This window comes from Lepidochelys kempii, chromosome 3 (assembly GCF_965140265.1).
Source record: "Lepidochelys kempii isolate rLepKem1 chromosome 3, rLepKem1.hap2, whole genome shotgun sequence".
Taxonomy (NCBI): Eukaryota; Metazoa; Chordata; order Testudines; family Cheloniidae; genus Lepidochelys; species Lepidochelys kempii.
The window spans coordinates 792922-812050 of NC_133258.1; the positions used below are offsets into that span (position 1 = coordinate 792922).

The following is a 19129-nucleotide window of genomic DNA, read 5'->3' on the forward strand; positions in this document are numbered from 1 at the left end:
CGCAGCTCTTTCCCCCCCCGCCCCGGCAGTGTCAGTACAGGCTGGGGGGAACTCCCGGGTTTCTTTGCCTCAACGTCCTTGTCTTTCTTAAGTGCTCCCTGTAGCCTGGGGGGCCCCCGCAGCGCCCCAGATTGGGGCACAGGCGTCCTGCTTCCGGCACAGGCACAGAGTCTCCCCCTCTGGGTTCTGCACCTCCCGTGGCCTGCCCTGCGGCTCTGCCAGGGCTGGGCTCCCCTGGGCGGCAGCCGGCGCCCCAGAAACGCCCCAACACACTCGGGGTCTCCTGGAAGCGGCAGCCCGCGCCGGGGGGACGAAGCTGCGGCCAAGCAATGCGGGGCTTGATGTGCTCGTGTCACCCCCAGGCCCGGCCTTAATCGCCCCAGGGACCAACCTGCAGCGCCCCCGCCTGCCCCTGGTAACCCCCCCGATCCCCCCGCCCCCCTCCATTTCACCCCCAACACCCCTCCCCCTCGCCCCCCTCCATTTCACCCCCACCCCCGCCAACACCGCCCCGCTCCCCTGCCCCTGGTAACCCCCCCGATCCCCCCGCCCCCCTCCATTTCACCCCCAACACCCCTCCCCCTCGCCCCCCTCCATTTCACCCCCAACACCGCTCCCCCTCGCCCCCCTCCATTTCACCCCCGCCAACACCGCCCCGTTCCCCTTCCCCCCCTGCCCCTGGTAACCCCCCCGCCCCCCTCCATTTCACCCCCACCCCCGCCAACACCGCCCCGTTCCCCTTCCCCCCCTGCCCCTGGTAACCCCGCTCCCCGCCAACCCCCCCCATCCCCTTCTCGCCCTTCCCCCGGTAGCCCCGCCCCCCGATCCCCTTCCCCCGGCCCCGCCCCGCTTCCGCCCCGGGCAGTGGGCGCGCCGATGACGTCACGGCGGCCGCCTTTCCCCGAAGGGCCCCGCGGCTCCCAGCGCCCCCCGCGGCCGGAAGCGGAAGTGGGGCCGGAGCCACCGGCCGCTCCGAGCCGCGGGGCCCATGAGCGGCGGGGGCGGCGCGGCGGAGCCGGATCCGGGGCCGGGGTCGGGCTGGAGCCGGACACGATGCCCCGCCGGAAGCAGCGACACCCGCAGCCCGTGAAAGGTGGGGGGGGGTCGGGTCTCCTCGGGGGGGCCCGGCGTGGGGGGGGAGGCCCCGGGTAGGGGGCGCGGGGGGAGGCCCCGGGAGGGGACGGGACGGGACGGGAGGCCTCGGGGGGGGCCGTGGGGGCGGGGGGAGGCCCTGGGGGGGAGGGGACGTGGGGAGGCCCCGGGGGGGGCGCGGGAAGGGGAGGCCCCGGGGGGGGCCGTGGGGGCGGGGGGAGGCCCTGGGGGGGCGCGGGAAGGGGAGGCCCCGGGGGGGGCCGTGGGGGCGGGGGGAGGCCCTGGGGCGGGGAGTAGCACGCAGCTGTTGGGGTCCCTCCATGGCTTTTGTCCCCTCTGGTCAGGGACGGGAGCTGTGGCTGGCTCGGTCGTTGCCCGGCTCTGTCCGTTCCCTCGGGCACCCCTGGGCCGGGCACCCCTGGGCCGGGCACCGGGCTGGCTGGACCATCGGTCTGACCCCGCCTGGGTCCCGGGAACCGAGCGGAGGCTTCTCCCCGGGGGAGCGCTGGGGTGAGGCGGCATCAGAGCAGCCCCGGAGGGCGCGTCGGTGCCCCCGGCTGCAACCTCCGTTAGCCAAGCGCAGCGCTGCCGGTCCGAGGGGGGAGGCCGGGACACGAGGCGCCAGGTGCTGCGGCGGACCCCAAGGATCCCGTTGTGCCCAGGGGTGCCGTGTGCCCATAGCAGTAGGGCACTGGGAGGCGGCCCCCCATCTAGGCGCAGGCAGTCCCCAGACCCTCGCGCATTCAGCTTTCAGTCCTGTCCATTTCCCTTACGCTGGACCTCGGTCAGCTCTCCTCTCGGAGGAGGAGACCCTATTGGGTCTGTTAGGAAGCTCCCCTTAGGGACGTCCCCACTCCCTTCTGAGGAGCGTGCGGCGACGATTCCCCTGGTCCTGTACTCGCTCCAGCTCTCAGCAAGTTAGCATGAGTGTAGGTCACAGCCCAGCTGCAGGAGCATGGGCAGCGGCCGCAGAGGTACAGCTGAAACGTTCGGGCATGGACTTGGCACAGCCAGGCCATGCCGCTGCGGCCACACGGCTGTTTATATTCTGAAAGCCTGAGCAAGGGAATCTCAGTCTTAGCTCATGGTGCAGCCATAGCCTGGGATAGAGCTCTAGGGGGGTATCGGGGGCGGGAGGGGGGAATACGTGGGCAGCTCCCCAGCCCTGGTAGAGGAGCTGTGTGAGCGGTTCCTTTCGGGCAGCAGAATCTCTGATTTCTTAGCAGGTGGGGAGTAGCCAGCAGGGAAGCTGTTCTTCCTCCCCTCCCAGTGAAATATACAAGGCAGATGGCTCCAGGCTCCTCTCCTGAAGGCCTGAAGGGTCTCCTGAACACCTGAAGGGTGTGTGGAATGGCAGAACCCAACATCTGACCTGAGCACCAATGGGCTTTGGTGGAATAACTTGCATGGGCGGGGTGCTGTCCTGGGAGCCAGTCTGTGTTCTGCCATGGGCTCCCTGTGTGGCCCTGGGCCAGTTGCTTTGGGTTTCAGTTCCCCACCAGCACCAAGGGAGCGAGCCGGTGAAGGCTGGATAGCTGGCGTGGCTCAGAGGCCGTAGACGTTGGGCTAGGTCAGGACTGTAGTGGGGCGAAAGCTGCACATCCCGGGGCTCACACAAGCCAGCACAATCTCTCTCCCACCACCCAGCTGTGCTCAGCGTCCCCTGGACTACACTGGCAACTCCCTGGTGCAGTGAAACCTAATCTGGTCACCTGAGTCTCCCGGCAGCGTTGTGGCTTGTCTGCAGAGGCATTAGGCTTTGGGATGTGGGGACAGAGCTTGCCAAGTTCCCCACCCTGTTGGGACCAGCAACGCTAGTTGTGTGTAGGTGGTCACAGTGCTGGCTAGGCCCTTTGCTGTCGCTGGCTGCTGGAGTGCGGGGGTGTGCCTGGACCTTTTACTTGCAGTGCTTCTGCCCTGCAGAGTGGCCTGAGGGCATTGGTGAGCTCCACCCTGCAGGCCTGGCTGGGCGGCTGGCTCCTCTACTGGCTATCAGTGCTTCTCCAGTCCCCTTGGGTATAATTTTCTCTTCACGCAGGAAGCGGGTGTGAAGTCCCTGCTGCATGGGGAAAGGGAGGTGCCTGCATTTGTTTCACTCTGCTGCCCCAGTCTTCCCTTGTCTTGCCTAGTTCCCCTGCGTGCTGTGGGAGCTCTGATCCGTGACGCTGAAGGCAGCCTGAGGAGGGGCATTGGGACTGTGGGTTTCACCTTTTTCTCCGTGCTGTATGATGGGAGGCTTGGAGGGCACTTCACATGCAGCTGGTAGCATGTGGAGGACTCTCCCTGGAGCCACTGCCGAAGCCACGGCTCCCCATGTGGCTGGGCGCAGCTGCCTGGGCCCAGCCCGGGCTCCCAGACACTAGAGTAACGTCCATTTCCCGTGCCTCCCATGGTTGCGCGGCGGCAAAGAAGAGAGCTGGGCGCTCAAGTCCTCAGCCTGTGATAGCGCATTTCCTTGTGCCCCAGCAGTAACTGGCTGGCGCTCCGTGTGTTGCAGTGGACACTGAAGACACTCTTGAGGAGACGCCAGGAGGGGGCCTGGTGCTGCAGAGTGACCTGCTGCTGGGCCAGGACCTGGAGTTTGAGGACAGCAGCGACAGGATCATGGGCTTTGAGAAAGACTCGGAAGGTTTGTCTGTGGGCTGCGTGTGTTTTCCAGAGGGACCCTGTAGGCCTGCAGTGAAACGGGAGCTTGCTTCATTGGAGCTGGGTGAGGGTAGCTCTCCGCTAGACCCGAGTGCAGGACCTGCACTCAGGAGGAGGGAGTGGCTGGCGAGCCAGCTGGCCTGTGCTCTCTGCTGGGCACTGGGAGGCTGGTAGTCCAGGCAGCAACTGTTGTTGCTAATTGAGGGAGGAAAGAGGGGAGGGAGTTGGCCCTGTGCTTGCAGTTTTGGGGAGGAAGTTGGTCCTGGGGACCTGGCACAGGCCCCTCGCTGCAGTCACCTCCATCTCAAGCAGGATGGGGAACCTCTGTCGTGCCCAACGGCTGCTGCTAGGGCTTCTGGGGGAGCGGGAGCTGTGAAGTTCTGTCCCCAGAGCCCCCTGGGGCCATAAGGGAGCACTACCCGCAGGACCCAGCACCCCTACGTGTGTCCCCTGAGACTCTGGGTGGGGAGAGGCTGGGCAGGGCATGTGCCTCACCCACCCTTGGCTGCATCGACTTTTATCTGCCCTCACGCTGCCCAGGTGCCTGATTAGCTGCAACCCTGGGACCCACGTGGAGGCAGGGCTGGCGCTTGCCTAGGTCGGGTGAGAGGGGGATGGGGTGGCTCTGACCCCTTGCTCTGGGCTCTTGTACTGCCATGTGGTGGGGGCTCCACTCCCTCGGAGGTAGCCCGGGTTCCTGTGGGACACGTGCACGACCGCTGAGCTCTGTGCAGAGGAAAGGCAGGGTCTGTGATGGTGCCTTCCGAGCGAGGCAGGGCCCAGGAGCAGGCCTGCTTTCTTCCTTATGAAACGGGCTGGGTGGGGGGCTGAGCTGCCTGGCCTCTGGGAGGGGCTTTGTTCGTCACTGTAAAAAGCACAGGCAAGTCGAGAGAGAGAGAGAGACCGCGAGAGCACGTGGACGAAGTCAAGATATGAGAGCACTACAGTCGCCTGGGTGCCCTTCATGCACGTGGGTTGCGATGGCCCATAACTAGGGACGGCGTCACGTGCTACCTGTCGCTGCAAGGCCGTGGCGAGTTCGCCAGGCAGGGCTGTGGGGAAATGGGCCTGAGGCTGCTGCAAGTCCTGTGCCGGGTGGCGGAGCCAGGAGTGTGCTGGTGGAGGCAGCCTGGATGGACAGACCCCAAAGATCTGGATTCCCTTCCTGCCCTGGGGCTGCGGGCAGTGACCTTCGGTGTATGTGCTGCACTCCTGTGCTGACCAGGGTTGGCCACACAGCTATGTCAGTGCAGCAAACCCAGCACCGATCAGCCAGGAGCCTGCCTGTGCCCCGGATCCCTGTTTGTAAAATGGGGGGTGAAGGAATGCTTGCTGGGCTCCAGAACTCCAGGGATAAGTAACACACACAAGCCCGGGAGCAGTCAGTCATTCCATGTCTGGATGGTGTGCAGTAAATGAGGCCGTGGCTCATGTGCTGAATTAAGAGGATAAACAGAAATATTGAACAGCTGCCTCATTCCCTGTCCATTCATTCTGTGCACTGAATGAGACACAATCCCTTGGTAAAACAGCACATGCTTCTGTAGCTGCAGACTACTGTCATGCATGTGCTCGGGGGCAGTCAGGTGTCCAGGCAGTTCCAGCTCTGTACTTCCAATGGATCAAGCCCTAGGCACATCACAGACCAAATTTATCTATGAACCACCCCAAGAGCTGTGCTCTTCTGGGCCAGTGCAGATCAGAGTGCAGGAACAGCGTGGCAGAGCATTTGCGGTGGAGGGGACCTGGCCAAGGAACAAAATTCTAGAAGAGATCAGGGGAATGTGACCTCCAGTCATCTAGGAAATGTGCCAAGCCTTCCTCTGTCAGAAGGAACACAGGTGGAACACCCTCCTCTCTTCCCACCCGCGCCCAACTCCCCCAGACCTGCCCCAAGCAGAGTCCTGGCCCTGAAAAGAGAATCCCTGAGAGTGCAGCTGGAGCTGTTGAGCTGGCGTGGAAGATGCTCAGCGGGTGCTATGCGTGGCTGTATAAAACCCTTAGAAGATAGATGGATTCCTGGCTTCTCAGAGCTGTACCTCCCAGCTACGCATTTGTAATGTATGTTTTAAATGAAGTCATGTCTATGCACCAAGCAGAACTCCCTGGTCCTGGCATCCTCACAGGGCCATGCCAGGCGTCAGTGGGATCCTGCAGCAACAGGTGTCCTTTCAACATCATCTGTCTCTAACACCGCCAAATGCAAGGCTGTCTATCTACCAGCACAGAGCATCATCCTGCTCACGAGCCAGAGGAGCTTCCCAGAAAGCAGGGACTCAGGAAATGACTTGTGGGCCAGCTGATCATCGGCTCCCAGGGCCACCCTGCAGTGAAGAGGCTAACGTGATCCTTGGATGTGTGAGCCGGCAGGTGGTATTACCTCTGTGTGTGGCATTAGTGAAACCGTCACTGGATGCTGCGCCCACGCTGCAGACAGGATATTGATGAATTGGAAGGAATTCAGTGAAGAGCCACAAGAATGATCTGAGATCTAGAAAGCCTGCTTTGCAGCCAGAGACTGAAGAAGCTCAGTTTATTTAGCTCAACCAAGGGAAAGTGAAGAGGTGACTAGAGCATGATCTAAAAGCACCTCTCTTGGGAAGAGATTCTCCTAGCAGATGGCTCTTCAGTCTGGCAAAGGCAGGAGGAGAGCCAGTGGCTGGGAGCTGAAACTGGAGAAATTCAGCTTGGAAATAAGGTGCAGATGTTTCTCCAGCCCTGGGACAAGTTAGAAGATTGGGCACACTTCTTTTTTGAAGATCTGCTCTGGCTCAGCCAGCAGTTCTGGGCTTGATGCAGGAGTCCCTGGAGGAGGGTCTAGGACTTGTTCTACAGATGATCACACTCGATGGTTGCAATGGCCTTCAATCTCTGAGCTCCAATCAGCAGAGTAATGTTGCTTGAGGAGTCTCCATTACCCCAACAGTGAAGATCGATGCAGAGACGTCATTTAGGCAGGTGACCATAAGAGGCAGTGTCCCTGTGGCGGGGCCCTGGGCTGGCAGCCAGGATGTCTTTCTGCCTCTGTCAATGACCTGTGGCAAGTTCCACACTCTGTGCCTCCGTGCCCCTATCTGCAGACCAGATAGCGGCTCTGACCTGTGCAGAGCACTCCAAGGTCTCTGGGGGCAACGTGCAATGATGCTGCAAAGGTTTCTGGGGGTTAGTGGTGCAGAGGCTGGGTCGTGTGCTCAGCTGGGTGTGCTGATAGGGCTTGCCCTGGATGCCCGTCTGACTGCTGGCCCCGCACTGCCATGCAACTCTGTCTCCTCCTGGTGCTCGCTAGCCCTCTGCTCTTGGTTTGGAGTCTGGCTGAGGCTCAGCAGGTGTCATTGCCAAGCGCTACGTGGGCTCCCAGTGCAGTGGGTGAGAAGAGAGCTTGGCAGCGTGGCACTGGGACAAGGGCTGGGCCCTCCCTACTAAACAGTGCAGGAGCCTTGGCAGGTTCCCCAGAGCTGGTCACACTGGGGCCTGCTCTAACCAGAGCTGTCCCTCAGCCTCCCCTGGGCAGATCCCTCGAGCTCCGCTGCTGTGCGAGTGGGCCTGCTCTCCGCCCTGCGCCTGGACCCACAGCGGTTCGCATGTAGGTCCCTGCAGCACAGGGGCTCTCTCTGGGGTAGTCGCAGAGGATGCAGAGCTCTCTTGGTGGAAGGGACCATTGTGATCATCTACTCTGACCTCCTGCATCATGCAGGCCAGAGAACCCGCCCAGTGATTCCTGCCTTGGGTTCAACTTCCAGAAGAGCTGGAGTGGCACTTGTAGACCTACGCCAAGCCTTGGCCTAAAAGCGTCAAGGGCTGGAGAATCCACCGCAGCCAGTTGTTCCAGTAGAGCGTCCCGCTGGGAGCACTTGGTCAGTTAGAGGTCAGAGTAGATACCCAAGTCCTGTTGTGACTCTCTGGTCTCAGGATAGTCCCCCGAGCTGTAACTCTGTGTCCCTGGATGCAGGATTGTACGTTTGGCTGGGTTAGTGAGCCCAGCTTCTCAAGCAATTCCAATTGCTCAGTATGTTTGCCCTGCCCCCATCCTTTAGCGACCTACTTTGACTCCTGTGCCAGGGTGGGCATTGTCCTTGAAGATAGCCCCTCTTTGTATTATTCATTTGTGTTCTCATCGTGCCAAGGAGCGTAGCTAGGGACCAGGCTCCTATTGTACTAGGGGCTGTACAGCCAGAACACCCTGTCCCAAAGCGCTGGCTGCCTAAGACGGGGGTGGGCAAACTTTTTGGCCCGAGGGCCACATCGGGGTTGTGAAACAGTATGGAGGGCCGGGTAGGGAAGGCTGTGCCTCCCCAAACAGCCTGGTCCCTGCCCCCATCCGCCCCCTCCCACTTCCAACCCCCTGACTGCCCCCCTCAGAACCTCCGACCCATCCAACCGCCCTTGCTCCTCACTCCTTGTCCCTTGACCGCCCCCCCCCGGGACCCCACCCCCATCCAACCCCCCCATTTCCCGTCCCCTGACTGCCCCAACCCCTATCCACACCCCTGCCCCCTGACAGGCCCCCTGGGACCCCTGACCCATCCATCTACCCCCCCCACTCCTTGTCCCCATCCAACCTCCCTGTCCCCCCCATCCATCCCCCCCGCTCCCTGTCTCCTGACTGCGTCCTGTTCCCCCCCCCCCGCCCCGAACTGTCACTGCATCCAACCGCCCCCTGTCCCCAACTGCCCCCCAGGACCTCCTGCACAATATCCAACCCCCACCTCCCCCCATCCCCCTTACCATGCCGCTCAGAGTGGCAGGACAGACTTATTGGAAAGCCTGGGAGGTGGGCAGGCGCAAGCCGCACTGCCCGCACAGTGGCGCGGCTCCAGGGGAGGGGCCAGGGTCTAGCCTCCCCGGCCGGGAGCTCAGGGGCGGGGCAGGATGGTCCTGTGGGCTGGATGTGGCCTGCGGGCCATAGTTTGCCCACTCTGGCCTAAGACAAGAAGTGGACACAGACGACGGTGGGGGTACAAGGGAACAGTGCAACTGTATTGGTCAGCATGATGGCCAGTGGGCTGAGTTTTCACAGGCCTCAGAGCAAAGCGGGTGCCGAAGGAGGGTAATGAGTTTAGTGGAACTTTTCAGGGACCTCCCCAAGTGAGAGGCAGCCAGGGAGAAAACACTGGGGTGCTTGTTTAAAATGTAACGGGTGGGTGCTAGTGGTTGATCAGCTGCAGGAGTTGACCTTTGGCTGCGAGTGAGAGAGAGATTGCTTGTCTTTGCTTTCTCGGCTCTGCACAGATGGTTTGGTGCGGTAGAGAAGGGGGAGCCAGTGGAGGGATTCAGAGAGCACCATAGTCAGAGGGCGCCAGACTAGGACAGAGATCTTTGCAGCAGAATTCCGAATGGATCTGAGTGGGACACGGTTGCCTTTGCAAGGCCAGAGGGCAGGATGTTGTAGTAACTAAGATGTGAGCCTGGCGGAAGGTTTTAGTTGGGCGGATGAACAGATTAGGCTGGATCTGAGAGCTGTTGTGCAGAAAGAATCTGCAAGATTTAGACACAGCCTGCAAGTGAGGGCCTAGAATGAGGTCCGAGTCGAAGACGATGCTCAGGTGATGGGCCTGATTGACAGCTGGATGGTGGAGGTGTCTTCAGCGATCCAGAAAGGAGGTGGCAGGGCAGATGACGTGGGGAAGATGAGGAAGCTCTGTTTTAGCCATGTTGCACTTTATCTGATGGCTACGCATCCACGAGGAGATGTCAGCAAGAGAGGCCGAGGCGTAGTTTGGCAGGAGACAGGTGTGGAGTAGCAGTAGATCTTTGAGCCGTCACAATGGAGATGGTAGTTGAATGTGTGTTTGCAGATAAGATGACCCAGAGATAAGGTGTGCAGGGAGAAGAGAAGGGGACCAAGCACAGAGCCCTGTGGAACCCCCCCCCCAGAAAGAGACGATCCCCCAAAGGTTGTGCTGAATGAGCACATGGAGCAGTAGGAGAACCAGGAGAGGACGGTCATGGAAACCAAGGCAAGACACTGCTTCAAGCAGAAGAGCATGGTTAGCGGTATGAAAGGCAGCTAACAGCTCAAGGAGGGCGAGGATGGAGTGCTGGTTCTGAGGTTTGGCTAGGGAAAGGTCATCAGAGATTTCAGCAAGAGCAGTTTCAGTGGAGAGTAAGGGATGGAAGCAAGGTCAGAGGGCCTCGGATGGAGTTGAGGAGAGGAACTCCAGACTGATATTATAGAAAGTGAACATAACGGCCATACTGGGTCAGAGCAATAGTGGCCAGTGACAGATGCTCCAGAGGTAATGAATGGAACAGAGCAGTTATCGAGTGATCTATCCCCTGTCATCCAGTCCCAGTTAAAGGGTTAGGGACACTACTTCTGGTGGAATTCTGTGACAAAAAATTAAAAATTCTGCGTGCAGTATTTTAAAATTCTGCACATTTTATTTGTCAAAATAACACAATATAACAAATGACCAAAATAATTGAAACTGATTTCAAAATACTTGTCAGCAAGTATGTCTGTAACAATACTGACAACACAAAAGATTCAGGAAATGTTTTTTGACAAATAGATTCCTTACTAGGCATATTAATATAGACCTTTGAATAATAATTCATTTAAATTACAACACAGAACCGTATTTCCCGCACCCCTCAGAAGCAATGCAAAGGCTGGGGGAAGCCAGGGGTAACGGGAGAGAGAAGTAATTGCTGGGCAGGAGCCTGGGAGTGAACCTGGAGGGTTGTTAGGTGTGGGTGGGAGAAGTATGGAACAGGGTTTTTTTTGTTGTTGTTGTTGTTTTTTTGGCAGGGTTGGGGGATGTTGTTAGGGAGCTTCCCCATGCAGACCCTGGCTGACCCCTGACCTCTCCCATTCAGTCAGGCACATCTGCCCCAGTCCCCAGGTGTCCCTGCACCCCTGCTCAGCCATCTCTTCCCCCCCCATCCCCAGGTGTCCCTGCACCCCCACTCCCGTTCTGTCCCTGGCTCAATGCTGTCACTTCACTGGCTCACGTGCCCCACTCTGGTCGTCCCCCTCACATCCTGTCTCCTCACCTGGCTCTGCAGGCAGAGCACTATAAGAAGGCAGCAGCTGCCCCCTCCCTCTCTGCGACTCGTTGCTCCAGCCTGGAGCCAGCTGCCTTTTCTTCTGGTGCCACAGCACCCCCTGGTGGGCAAAAGGTGAAACTGAAGCACCTCCCCTACTGAATCTGTTTTCAGGGGTGGGGGGAGACTTGGGGAAGCTGCAGGGACATGAATCATAGAAGATAAGGGTTCGGCTTTGTTAGAGCAGCAGGGCTGTCTGGGAAGATGCCATTTCCGTGAGCCCACTGCTGCAAAGCTTGCTGGCCCAGTGTGTGTCATGGGCTGCTCCAGCCTCTCTCAGGGCCTGGAGGGCAGCTGTCTTCATCTGGCTCCTGCTCTGGTGGCCACTGGATGCAAGCCTGGAGCGCCCTTGGCCCAGGCTGCCAGTTTAACAGCATATAGCCCATTGGCATTGCCCCTGACTGCCATCTGTCCAGCAGGGACGGTTCTCTCAGCTTAGCTGCCTGGCTTTGGCCATGCCCTTGCCATGGGGTGACCCTGCTGGGTGGGCGATCAGTGCAGGTACAGCCAGCCCCCTTGCCAGCTCTCATGCTGGTATAATGGCCTCTTAGAGGGCCTGGCCAGCAGGTGTAGAGGGAACCAGTGCAGTTGCACAGAGGCAGGCCCAGCTGTTGGGAACTGGTGTCTGCTGGGCTGTCATGTGCAAATGCCTCCATGGCCTGGGGGGTGGGCCCTGCCCCGCCCCAAGAGGAGGGGCTTATGAAGGGCTATTCCTGATTGTGGGGGGGCTCCTGCAGTGGGGCCTGAGCCAGTCAACACATTCATAAAGGATGTGGGGGGGAAAGGTGTAAACACTGAGGTGGCAAAGTCCCAGGCAGACTGCGAAGAGCTACGAAGGGGTCTCACAAAACTGGGTGACTAGGCAGCAAAATGGCAGGTGAAATTCAATGTCGCTCAATGCAAAGTAATGCACATTGGAAAACATAATCCCCACTCTTCATATACAGTGATGGGGTCTAAATTAGCTGTTACCACTCAAGAAAGAGATCTTGGAGTCACTGTGGATAGTTCTCTGAAAACATCCCCTCAATGTGCAGCAGCAGTCAAAACGGCAAAGAGAACACAGGAACCATTAGGAGAGGGCTGGATAGTAAGAAAATATCACGTTGCCTCTATATAAATCCCTGGTATGCCCACTGCTTGAGTGTTGTGTGCAGATGTGGTCGCTGCATCCCAAAAGAGAGATACTGGAATGGGAAAAGGTACAGAAAAGAGCAACAAAAATGATGAGGGGTCTGGAACAGCTGCTGCATGAGGAGAGATTAACAAGACTGGGACTTTTCAGCTTGGAAAAGAGGAGACTAAGGGGGGATCTGAGAGAGGTCTATAAAAGCACGACAGGTGTGGAGAAAGTAAATACGGACGTGTTATTTTTGCCTTCTCATAACACAAGAACCAGGGGCCACCAATAAAATGAATAGTCAGCAGGTTTAAAACAAACAGGAGGAAGTGTTTCTCCACACAACGCAGCCAACCTGGGGATATTGTGACAGCCAAGACTATAACGGGTCAAAAAGAACGAGATAAGTTCCTGGAGAACAGGTCCATCAATGGCTATTAGCCAATGTGGTCAGGACACAACCCCACACTCTGGGTGTCCCCTAGCCTCTGGCTGCCAAATGCTGGGACTGATGACAGGGTCTGGCTCACGTGAAAATGGCTGTTCTATTCATTCCCTCTGGGGCACCGGCCGCTGGCGGAAGACAGGACTCTGGGCTAGCTGGCCCACGGGGCTGACCCGGCCTGGCCGTTCTTATGTCCAGCCCAGAGGGGAGGGGCTTGTGGGTGGCTGCTGGGGGTGTCTGTTCAGGCCTGTGGGGCCTCTGGGCTGACTGCTCCCCTCTCCCTGCGGCATTTGCAGTGGACTCCCTGGTGGGGAAGATCACCATCCCGGCCTACTCGCTGAGCGACGACGACTACTCCTCCAGCTACCAGCAGCTGAGCGTGGAGAGTGACCCCGAGGAGGGGCGGGAGCCTGGCCCCCCAGCCTCGCCTTGCCCCCGGTGTGGCCTGCAGCTGGCCGTGCGCTTGGGGCAGAGCTGCCCTCGGTGTGCGGGGGAGGAGGGCCAGCGTGTGGTCTACTCCTGCCAGCTCTGCCCCTTCGCCTCCCACTACTCCAGCCACCTCAAGCGCCACCTGAAGACCCACAACGGCGAGAAGCCTTTCCAGTGCCCGCACTGTGACTATGCCTCGGCCCAGCTGGTGAACCTGACCCGGCACAAGCGCACGCACACGGGCGAGAGGCCCTACCGCTGCCAGGCCTGCGGCTTCGCCTGCAGCAGCCTGGGCAACCTGCGGCGCCACGAGCGTACCCACAGCCAGGATCAGCCCTTCCAGTGCAGCGCCTGCGAGTACCGCTGCAGCCAGAGCCGCAGCCTCACGCGGCACATGCTGCGCCATCGCCCGGCCGAGGAGGCGCCCGGCTGCCAGGACAAGGCCCAAGGTAGGGGGGCCGGAGCAGGCAGCTCCAGGGTGGGGCTGCAGGGCCCCGCAGAGAAGCCCGACTCCAGCCCCTCCGGGACCTGGTGTGGCCACGAGCTTCCAGTGAGGCTCTGTGGGATCTGGGGGGAGCGGAGTTGTCTCTGGCCAAGTCTCAGGCCCAGCTCCGCTGACCTGGCCTGGGAGCCCAGCCCACTCCCCACACGCTGAGCCCCAAGGGCTCTGTCAAGCAGCTGGGGCATTTCCCCTCCTGGGCCCACTCCTACCCCACCTGGCGCGCGCCCTGGGGAGGAGACTGTGCAATGCCTTCGTCCCCAGAGCGCCGTTCGTGATTTCCGTGGCCAGCAGCCAGGGGAACAGGGAGCGTTGAGGGAGGAGCATTGGAACTGGGGGCTGCCCTTCCCCCCTTGATTTGTTCTGTGGGGGACTGGGCGGGGAGGCGCAGGGCATGGGGAAGGGAGCAGGGGGCTGGACACGGTGGGGGGGGAGGTCCCCGCCCCCCAGTCTCACAGCTGCCCTCTGCCTGTCCTGCAGAGCCGCTGCTGCCGGAGCCGAGCCTGCGCCCGAGCAGTGCGGGCAGCCCTCTCCCGCCGGGCTGCGCCCGCCTGCGGGCCGACGAGGCGGACGCCCTGCCGGAGCTGCTCTTCCCCTTCACCTGCCGCACGTGCGGGCTGGTGCTGGCTGACGGCTTGGCGCCGGACGAGAGCCTGGTCGAGCAGGTCTGCAGCCGCTGCAGCCTGGCCGTGCTGAGCGGCAGCCCGCCCGCGAGCGGCCCCAAGGGCTTCTCCTGCAGCCTGTGCCCCTTCGCCACCCGCTACCCCAACCACCTGGCCCGCCACATGAAGACGCACAGCGGCGAGAAGCCCTTCCCCTGCCCCCTCTGCCCCTATGCCTCCGCCCACCTGGACAACCTCAAGCGGCACCAGCGGGTGCATACGGGCGAGCGGCCCTACAAATGCCAGCTCTGTGCCTATGCCTGCGGCAACCTGGCCAACCTCAAGCGGCACGGCCGCACCCACTCGGGCGACAAGCCCTTCCGCTGCGGCCTCTGCAGCTACCGCTGCAACCAGAGCATGAACCTCAAGCGGCACATGCTGCGCCACACGGGCGAGAAGCCCTTCCGCTGCCGGCTCTGCCCCTACACCACCGGCCACTGGGACAACTACAAGCGCCACCAGAAGGTCCACGGCCCCGCGGCCGCCGGCTGGGCCGGCCCCCCGGCCGCCAAGCCCCGGCCGGCCCTGCCGCCGCCCGCTGCCCCCCTGCCCTAGGCCTGGCCCAGGGCCGACGGGCTGCTCCGTGGGGCGGGGTGGCCCCTGCCAGCCCAACGGCCTGGGGACACGGCCTTGCTGGGCCTGTCCCTTCCTAGGGGGCATGGCAAGGAGCAAGGGCCTGGCCGTAGGGGGCTGGAGTGCTGGGTGGGGGTTGGCCGGCCAGGGGGGCAGGGCCCAGCAGTGCTGCAGATTCCCCCCGCCCCATGCCGGCTGGGCCTGGCCTCGGGTGGGAAGCAGGAATTCAGACCCATTGCCGCCCGGTAACCTGGGCTGGGGCCAGCTGCACCTCTGCTTCCTGCAGTGCCAGGACGACAGCTGCCCAGCAGCCTCGCCCGTCTGAGCTCCCCGGCGTCAGGAAGGGCTGTCACGTGGGACGCAGGCCCAGCAGCACCCCATGAAGGCAGGGAGTGGTGTGTAGCTGCTATCTGAGGGAGGGAATAGACCCCCCCCCACTCACACACAGCTGTTCCTCGGAGCCCTTCAGCCTGGGCCAGCCCCGCCTTGGCAATGGGGGCTCAGGGGCCAGGAGGCCGAGCACTCGGGGCACAGCATAGCTGCTGCCACCAGCCCGCAAGGCAGCCTGTCTGTGACCACCAAGCGTGGCCCCTTCCCTCCAGCATCCTTGGGTATAGCAGGGAGAGAGGGCATGGGGAGGCTGGCCGGGCCCACCGACCCAGGGTGCGTCTCAAGGCTGTGTAATTTATATTGTGTATAACAGCATTAAAGTCAGTTTGGGTAGCTGGCCTCACTCTTTGGGGGGCTTGGCCACGGCCAGGGGGTTGTGAGCGATACTGAGCCCCCTGCACCAGCAAAGGAGACGCGGCAGCACCCATCCTGCCGGCGTGCCACGCCCTGTAAGGGCTGATGGCACATGGCCTCAAGCTTCTCTGGGCCTGCTGGGTGCCTGGCCCTCACAGCACCCAGGGCAGGGCAGGGGAGCGCTGGCCTGTGGACCCTGCTCCTGCTGGCTCTCAGGCCTGACTTGGGTTAAGAGCCCTCCAGGGCCTGGACCTCCAGGGGGGTGCTCAGCCTCCCCTGGGACAGCCAAAGAGGGAGGTGCCAGGGGCCCAGCTGGACTTTGGGCTGCTTCCCCCCCCACACACACACACCTCCCAGCCCCACAGCCAGGGCAAGGCCAGCATCAACGGAGCCACCCCCGCACTCCACAGCCATACACCGGGTACCAATCATGATCCGCTTTAATCGCTGCAGTGTGTAAATACTGGTTAATGTCCATTAATGCTCCAGTCCCCTGCGAACAGCCGAGCGCGGCAGGTTACGAGCCTGGCGATTGTGCTGGCGTCCGTGAGCGGGTTAGAAGCGGCAGGCACAGCACCAGCCGCAGCTAAATTTCGCCCGTTCGTCTTCGTGCAAAGACCTAGCTGCTAATTTGGCATTTATGAAGGCTGGGAGGTGTCTGTTGCCATGGGAACAGCCCCAGGCCCCTGCCTCCACCTCCCCCTGCCCCCTCATGGCAGCCAGCCCTCAGACTGGCTCGAAGTGCAGGCTACGGGCCAGTCCTGGCCCCAGGCCGCTGAGCCCTCCTGCAGGGATGGGGCAGCTGCCTCGTGGCACTGGACCGGCCCACATCCTGATGGGGGCTGTGTGCAACCCTTGCTCTCGCCACGTGCAGGTGAGCGTTAGTCCCCCTGTGAAATGGGCTCCGTGGGCTGAGTCTGGGCAGGGGCTGCCCTCAGGAAGGTGGCGGCAGCGGCTGGGAGGTGGCTCCCCCCAAGGCAATGGCAGGTGGAGGGGGCTGAAGCGGGGCAGGGCAGGCAGATGGGGACCCGGCAGAGGCACACGGGTCGTTCCCCAGAGCCACAGTGGCCGTGCGTGGCCGGAGCGGGCTACAGGTCCTCGTCGCCGATCCCCTCGAAGGCGTAGTTGCCGTGGAAGTCGTCGGTGCCCAGGTCGCTGGTGGAGCCGGAGTGGCTGACGCCCCGCAGGCTGACGGAGGTGAGCTTGCTCTGCAGGGAGGGAGGGAGGGAGGGCGGGTTAGACCAGGCGCCCACCCGCCCGCGCCACCCCCCACACGAGGTGGCGAGTTACTCACCGAGAGTTTGAGCATGGGCTCCCTGCTGGCATCGGGCGAGTCCTGCAGAGAGGGACAGGGGTCAGAGCGGGCATGCAGGGCGGGGAGGGTGGGGGCGGGGGGCTGCACTTACCAGCAGGGGCGGGGACTTCACAGCTTGCTGGCTGTCCGAGCGCCGCAGGGCCCCGTTGGCTCGCCTGCGGAACATCTGGGGGAAAGCAGAGGAGAGCAGCTCAGCAAGGGCTGGGGGACAGCCGGATGGCCACACAGGCCCCAGAGGCGGGGGGACAGCCCCTCGCCATCTGTGCTCCAGCCGGGGAACCTGGGGGGACAGGGGGACCCCAGGGGGGCTGGGGCAGCAGCAATGCAAGAGGGACAAGTTCACCCCCTGCCTAGCTGCCCCCTCACCTTGCGGATGCTGCCGCCAGACTTCTTCACCATCAGCTCATCCACCATGGACTGCAGGCAGATGCTCAGCATGATGGCCTGGGGGAGACAGCGCCCGTCACAGCCAGCCCCGAGCAGGCCCCCCATCTCCCCCAGAGCACAGCCCTGCCTGCAGCCCCCCAGCCACAGAGCTCTGGGAGCAGCACGGACCAGCTGGCAGAGCCCCCACGGCTGGGGCCCTGCGTGAAGCCCGGGGCAGGCTGGCAGCTGGCCCTACCTGGGGGCTGGTGATGGTCACCCACTGCAGCCGGTCCTTGCTCATCAGGTACTCGAAGGCCAGCTCCAGCTTCACCTCCGCTTTCCCCGGGCTGCTCCCCGGCGGCCCGCTGCTTGTGGGAACCTGAGGAAGAGGAGGGTGAGGCCGGGGCTGTCCCTGCCCACCCCTGCCAGTGGGGCACCAAACAGAGCCCCCTGGACCCAGCCGGGCCCTTGCCTCCCAGCCCAAGTCCCAGGGCCACTGGAGTGGGGGGCTGAGGGAGGCTGCCCAGCTCCTCAGGTAGCCTTTCTGCCATAGCAGGAAACCCCCACAGACCCCCCTCCCCCCACCCTCTCCCCCAAAGACCAGTCCCCTCCTGACACAGTCCCCTCCCCCACAGTCACACACCCCCACCCCTCTCCCACAGACCCCCCCACAGTCACAGGTACCCCCCACCACTCCCCCAAAGACCCCACCCCTCCCCAAAAGACCCCTCGTCACAGGCACCCCCCACCCTTCCCCCAAAGATGTCACCCCCCCATCCCTCCCACACAGACCCCCCAACCCCTCTCCTAAAGACCCCCTCCCTCACAGATTCCCCCCCATCCCTCCCCCAAAGACCCCCGCCCCCACAGATCCCCTCCTCAGTCACCCCCATCCCTCCCTCACAGCATCCCACACAGGAGGGTGTGGCCCGAGCTGTGGGGGGCAGGCGGGCAAGGGGCCTGGCTGGTACTGTGGGCGAGCCAGACGGGCCAACGGATACCCCCCAGCTCTGTGGGAGGGCGCGACCCGAGCCGCGGCGGGCGAGGGGCACTCACCGAGGACGTGACCCGCCAGCACCGCATGCGCGTCACCTTGAAGCTGCCCTCTTTGATCTGCTCGCTGGGCAGCCGCACCTGGAAGTTCAGCTCGCTGTTGCCGGCGCTGACGATGACCTGGCAGCCCTTCTCGGGGAAGTCGGTGACGCAGGGCTCGAACTTGAGATAGCCGTAGTACTTCAGGGTCTGCGCCAGGCGGATGAACTGCAGGCAGAGCCGGGCACGGGTTCAGGACCCTCGCTGCCACCAGCCTGGGGCACCTCTGCCCAGCTGTTCCCGGCAAGTGGGTGCGGGAACCTCCAGACAGACTCCTCCCGCAGCAGGAAGCGAAGGAGTGGGCCCAGGGGCCACAGACCCTGCTCCGCCTCTCCCCTCAGACCCTACTTGAGACCCCTGGGGCCAGCGTGAACCCAGCTCCCTTCCCCCCGCACGCTCCGCTCACCCACCTCCTTCTTGGAGACCTTCTCCTGCAGGGACTTGAGTTGCCGGTGCTGCTCCTTGGTGACGAGGATCCAGCCACGTTCTATGTCTGACACCGTCTGCAAAGGAGCAGAGGCCATGAGGGGCAGCCTGTGCGGGCCCGGGCCCCGCAGCACAGACAAGGGGCCCAGGACAGGCTGGGCTGGGCCCACGCGGACACTCACCTGCGCATACAGCAAGTTCAGCCCCACCCGCTGCTCCATGACGTCGTCGTCATAGGAAGAGTCCCAGTAACTAGAGAGACGGAGCACACGGAGTCAGCGGGTCCCCAGCACGCAGCAGGGCTGGGGCACGGCGAACCCAGCAGACCACAGACTGGGCTGGCATCGGGGGAGCAGGGCGCCACTCCTAGCCCTGTGGAGTGACCCCAGCCCAGTCACTGCTCTCCCCAAAAAGAAGAGGAGTCCTTGTGGCACCTTAGAGACGAAGACATTTATTTGAGCGTGAGCTTTCGTGAGCTGCAGCTCACTGCATGGGATGCATCCGACGCTCAAATAAATGGGTTAGTCTCTAAGGTGCCCCAAGTCCTCCTGTTCTTTTTGCGGATACAGACTAACACGGCTGCTGCTCTGAATGCTCTCGCCAGGCCACCAGCATTGTCACAGACTCACAGGGTCGGGGCTCTGGAACGGCTCCGGGAGGACCCCCCGGGGTC

General features: G+C 62.2%; 2 protein-coding genes across 4 annotated transcripts in view; one reads left to right on the top strand and one right to left on the bottom strand.

Moving 5' to 3' along the window:
- The first annotated feature begins 929 nt into the window (after positions 1 to 929).
- ZNF513 (zinc finger protein 513) lies at positions 930 to 15236 on the top strand. 2 transcript variants are annotated; one of them, XM_073335413.1, is made up of 4 exons: positions 930 to 1093; positions 3590 to 3721; positions 12647 to 13228; positions 13759 to 15236. In XM_073335413.1, the coding sequence occupies exons 1-4, from the start codon at positions 1054 to 1056 to the stop codon at positions 14493 to 14495; spliced, it is 1491 nt and encodes a 496-aa protein (XP_073191514.1). In that variant the 5' UTR covers positions 930 to 1053; the 3' UTR covers positions 14496 to 15236. The 2 variants fall into 2 exon arrangements, with proteins under 2 accessions (XP_073191514.1, XP_073191515.1); XM_073335414.1 differs by lacking the exon at positions 3590 to 3721.
- Positions 15237 to 15679: 443 nt separating this feature from the next.
- SNX17 (sorting nexin 17) overlaps positions 15680 to 19129 on the bottom strand; it is a 31617-nt gene continuing 28167 nt past the window's right edge. The window contains exons 8-15 of one of the 2 annotated variants that reach the window (XM_073335410.1): positions 18639 to 18708; positions 18441 to 18533; positions 17995 to 18198; positions 17195 to 17317; positions 16939 to 17016; positions 16664 to 16738; positions 16552 to 16593; positions 15680 to 16465 (exon numbers count right to left, since the gene is read on the bottom strand). In XM_073335410.1, coding sequence (XP_073191511.1) covers positions 16346 to 16465; positions 16552 to 16593; positions 16664 to 16738; positions 16939 to 17016; positions 17195 to 17317; positions 17995 to 18198; positions 18441 to 18533; positions 18639 to 18708 — 805 coding nt within the window. In that variant the 3' untranslated portion in view covers positions 15680 to 16345. Of the gene's footprint in view, positions 16466 to 16551; positions 16594 to 16663; positions 16739 to 16938; positions 17017 to 17194; positions 17318 to 17994; positions 18199 to 18440; positions 18709 to 19129 lie in introns of both variants that reach the window. The other variant, XM_073335409.1, reaches the window with a different exon arrangement.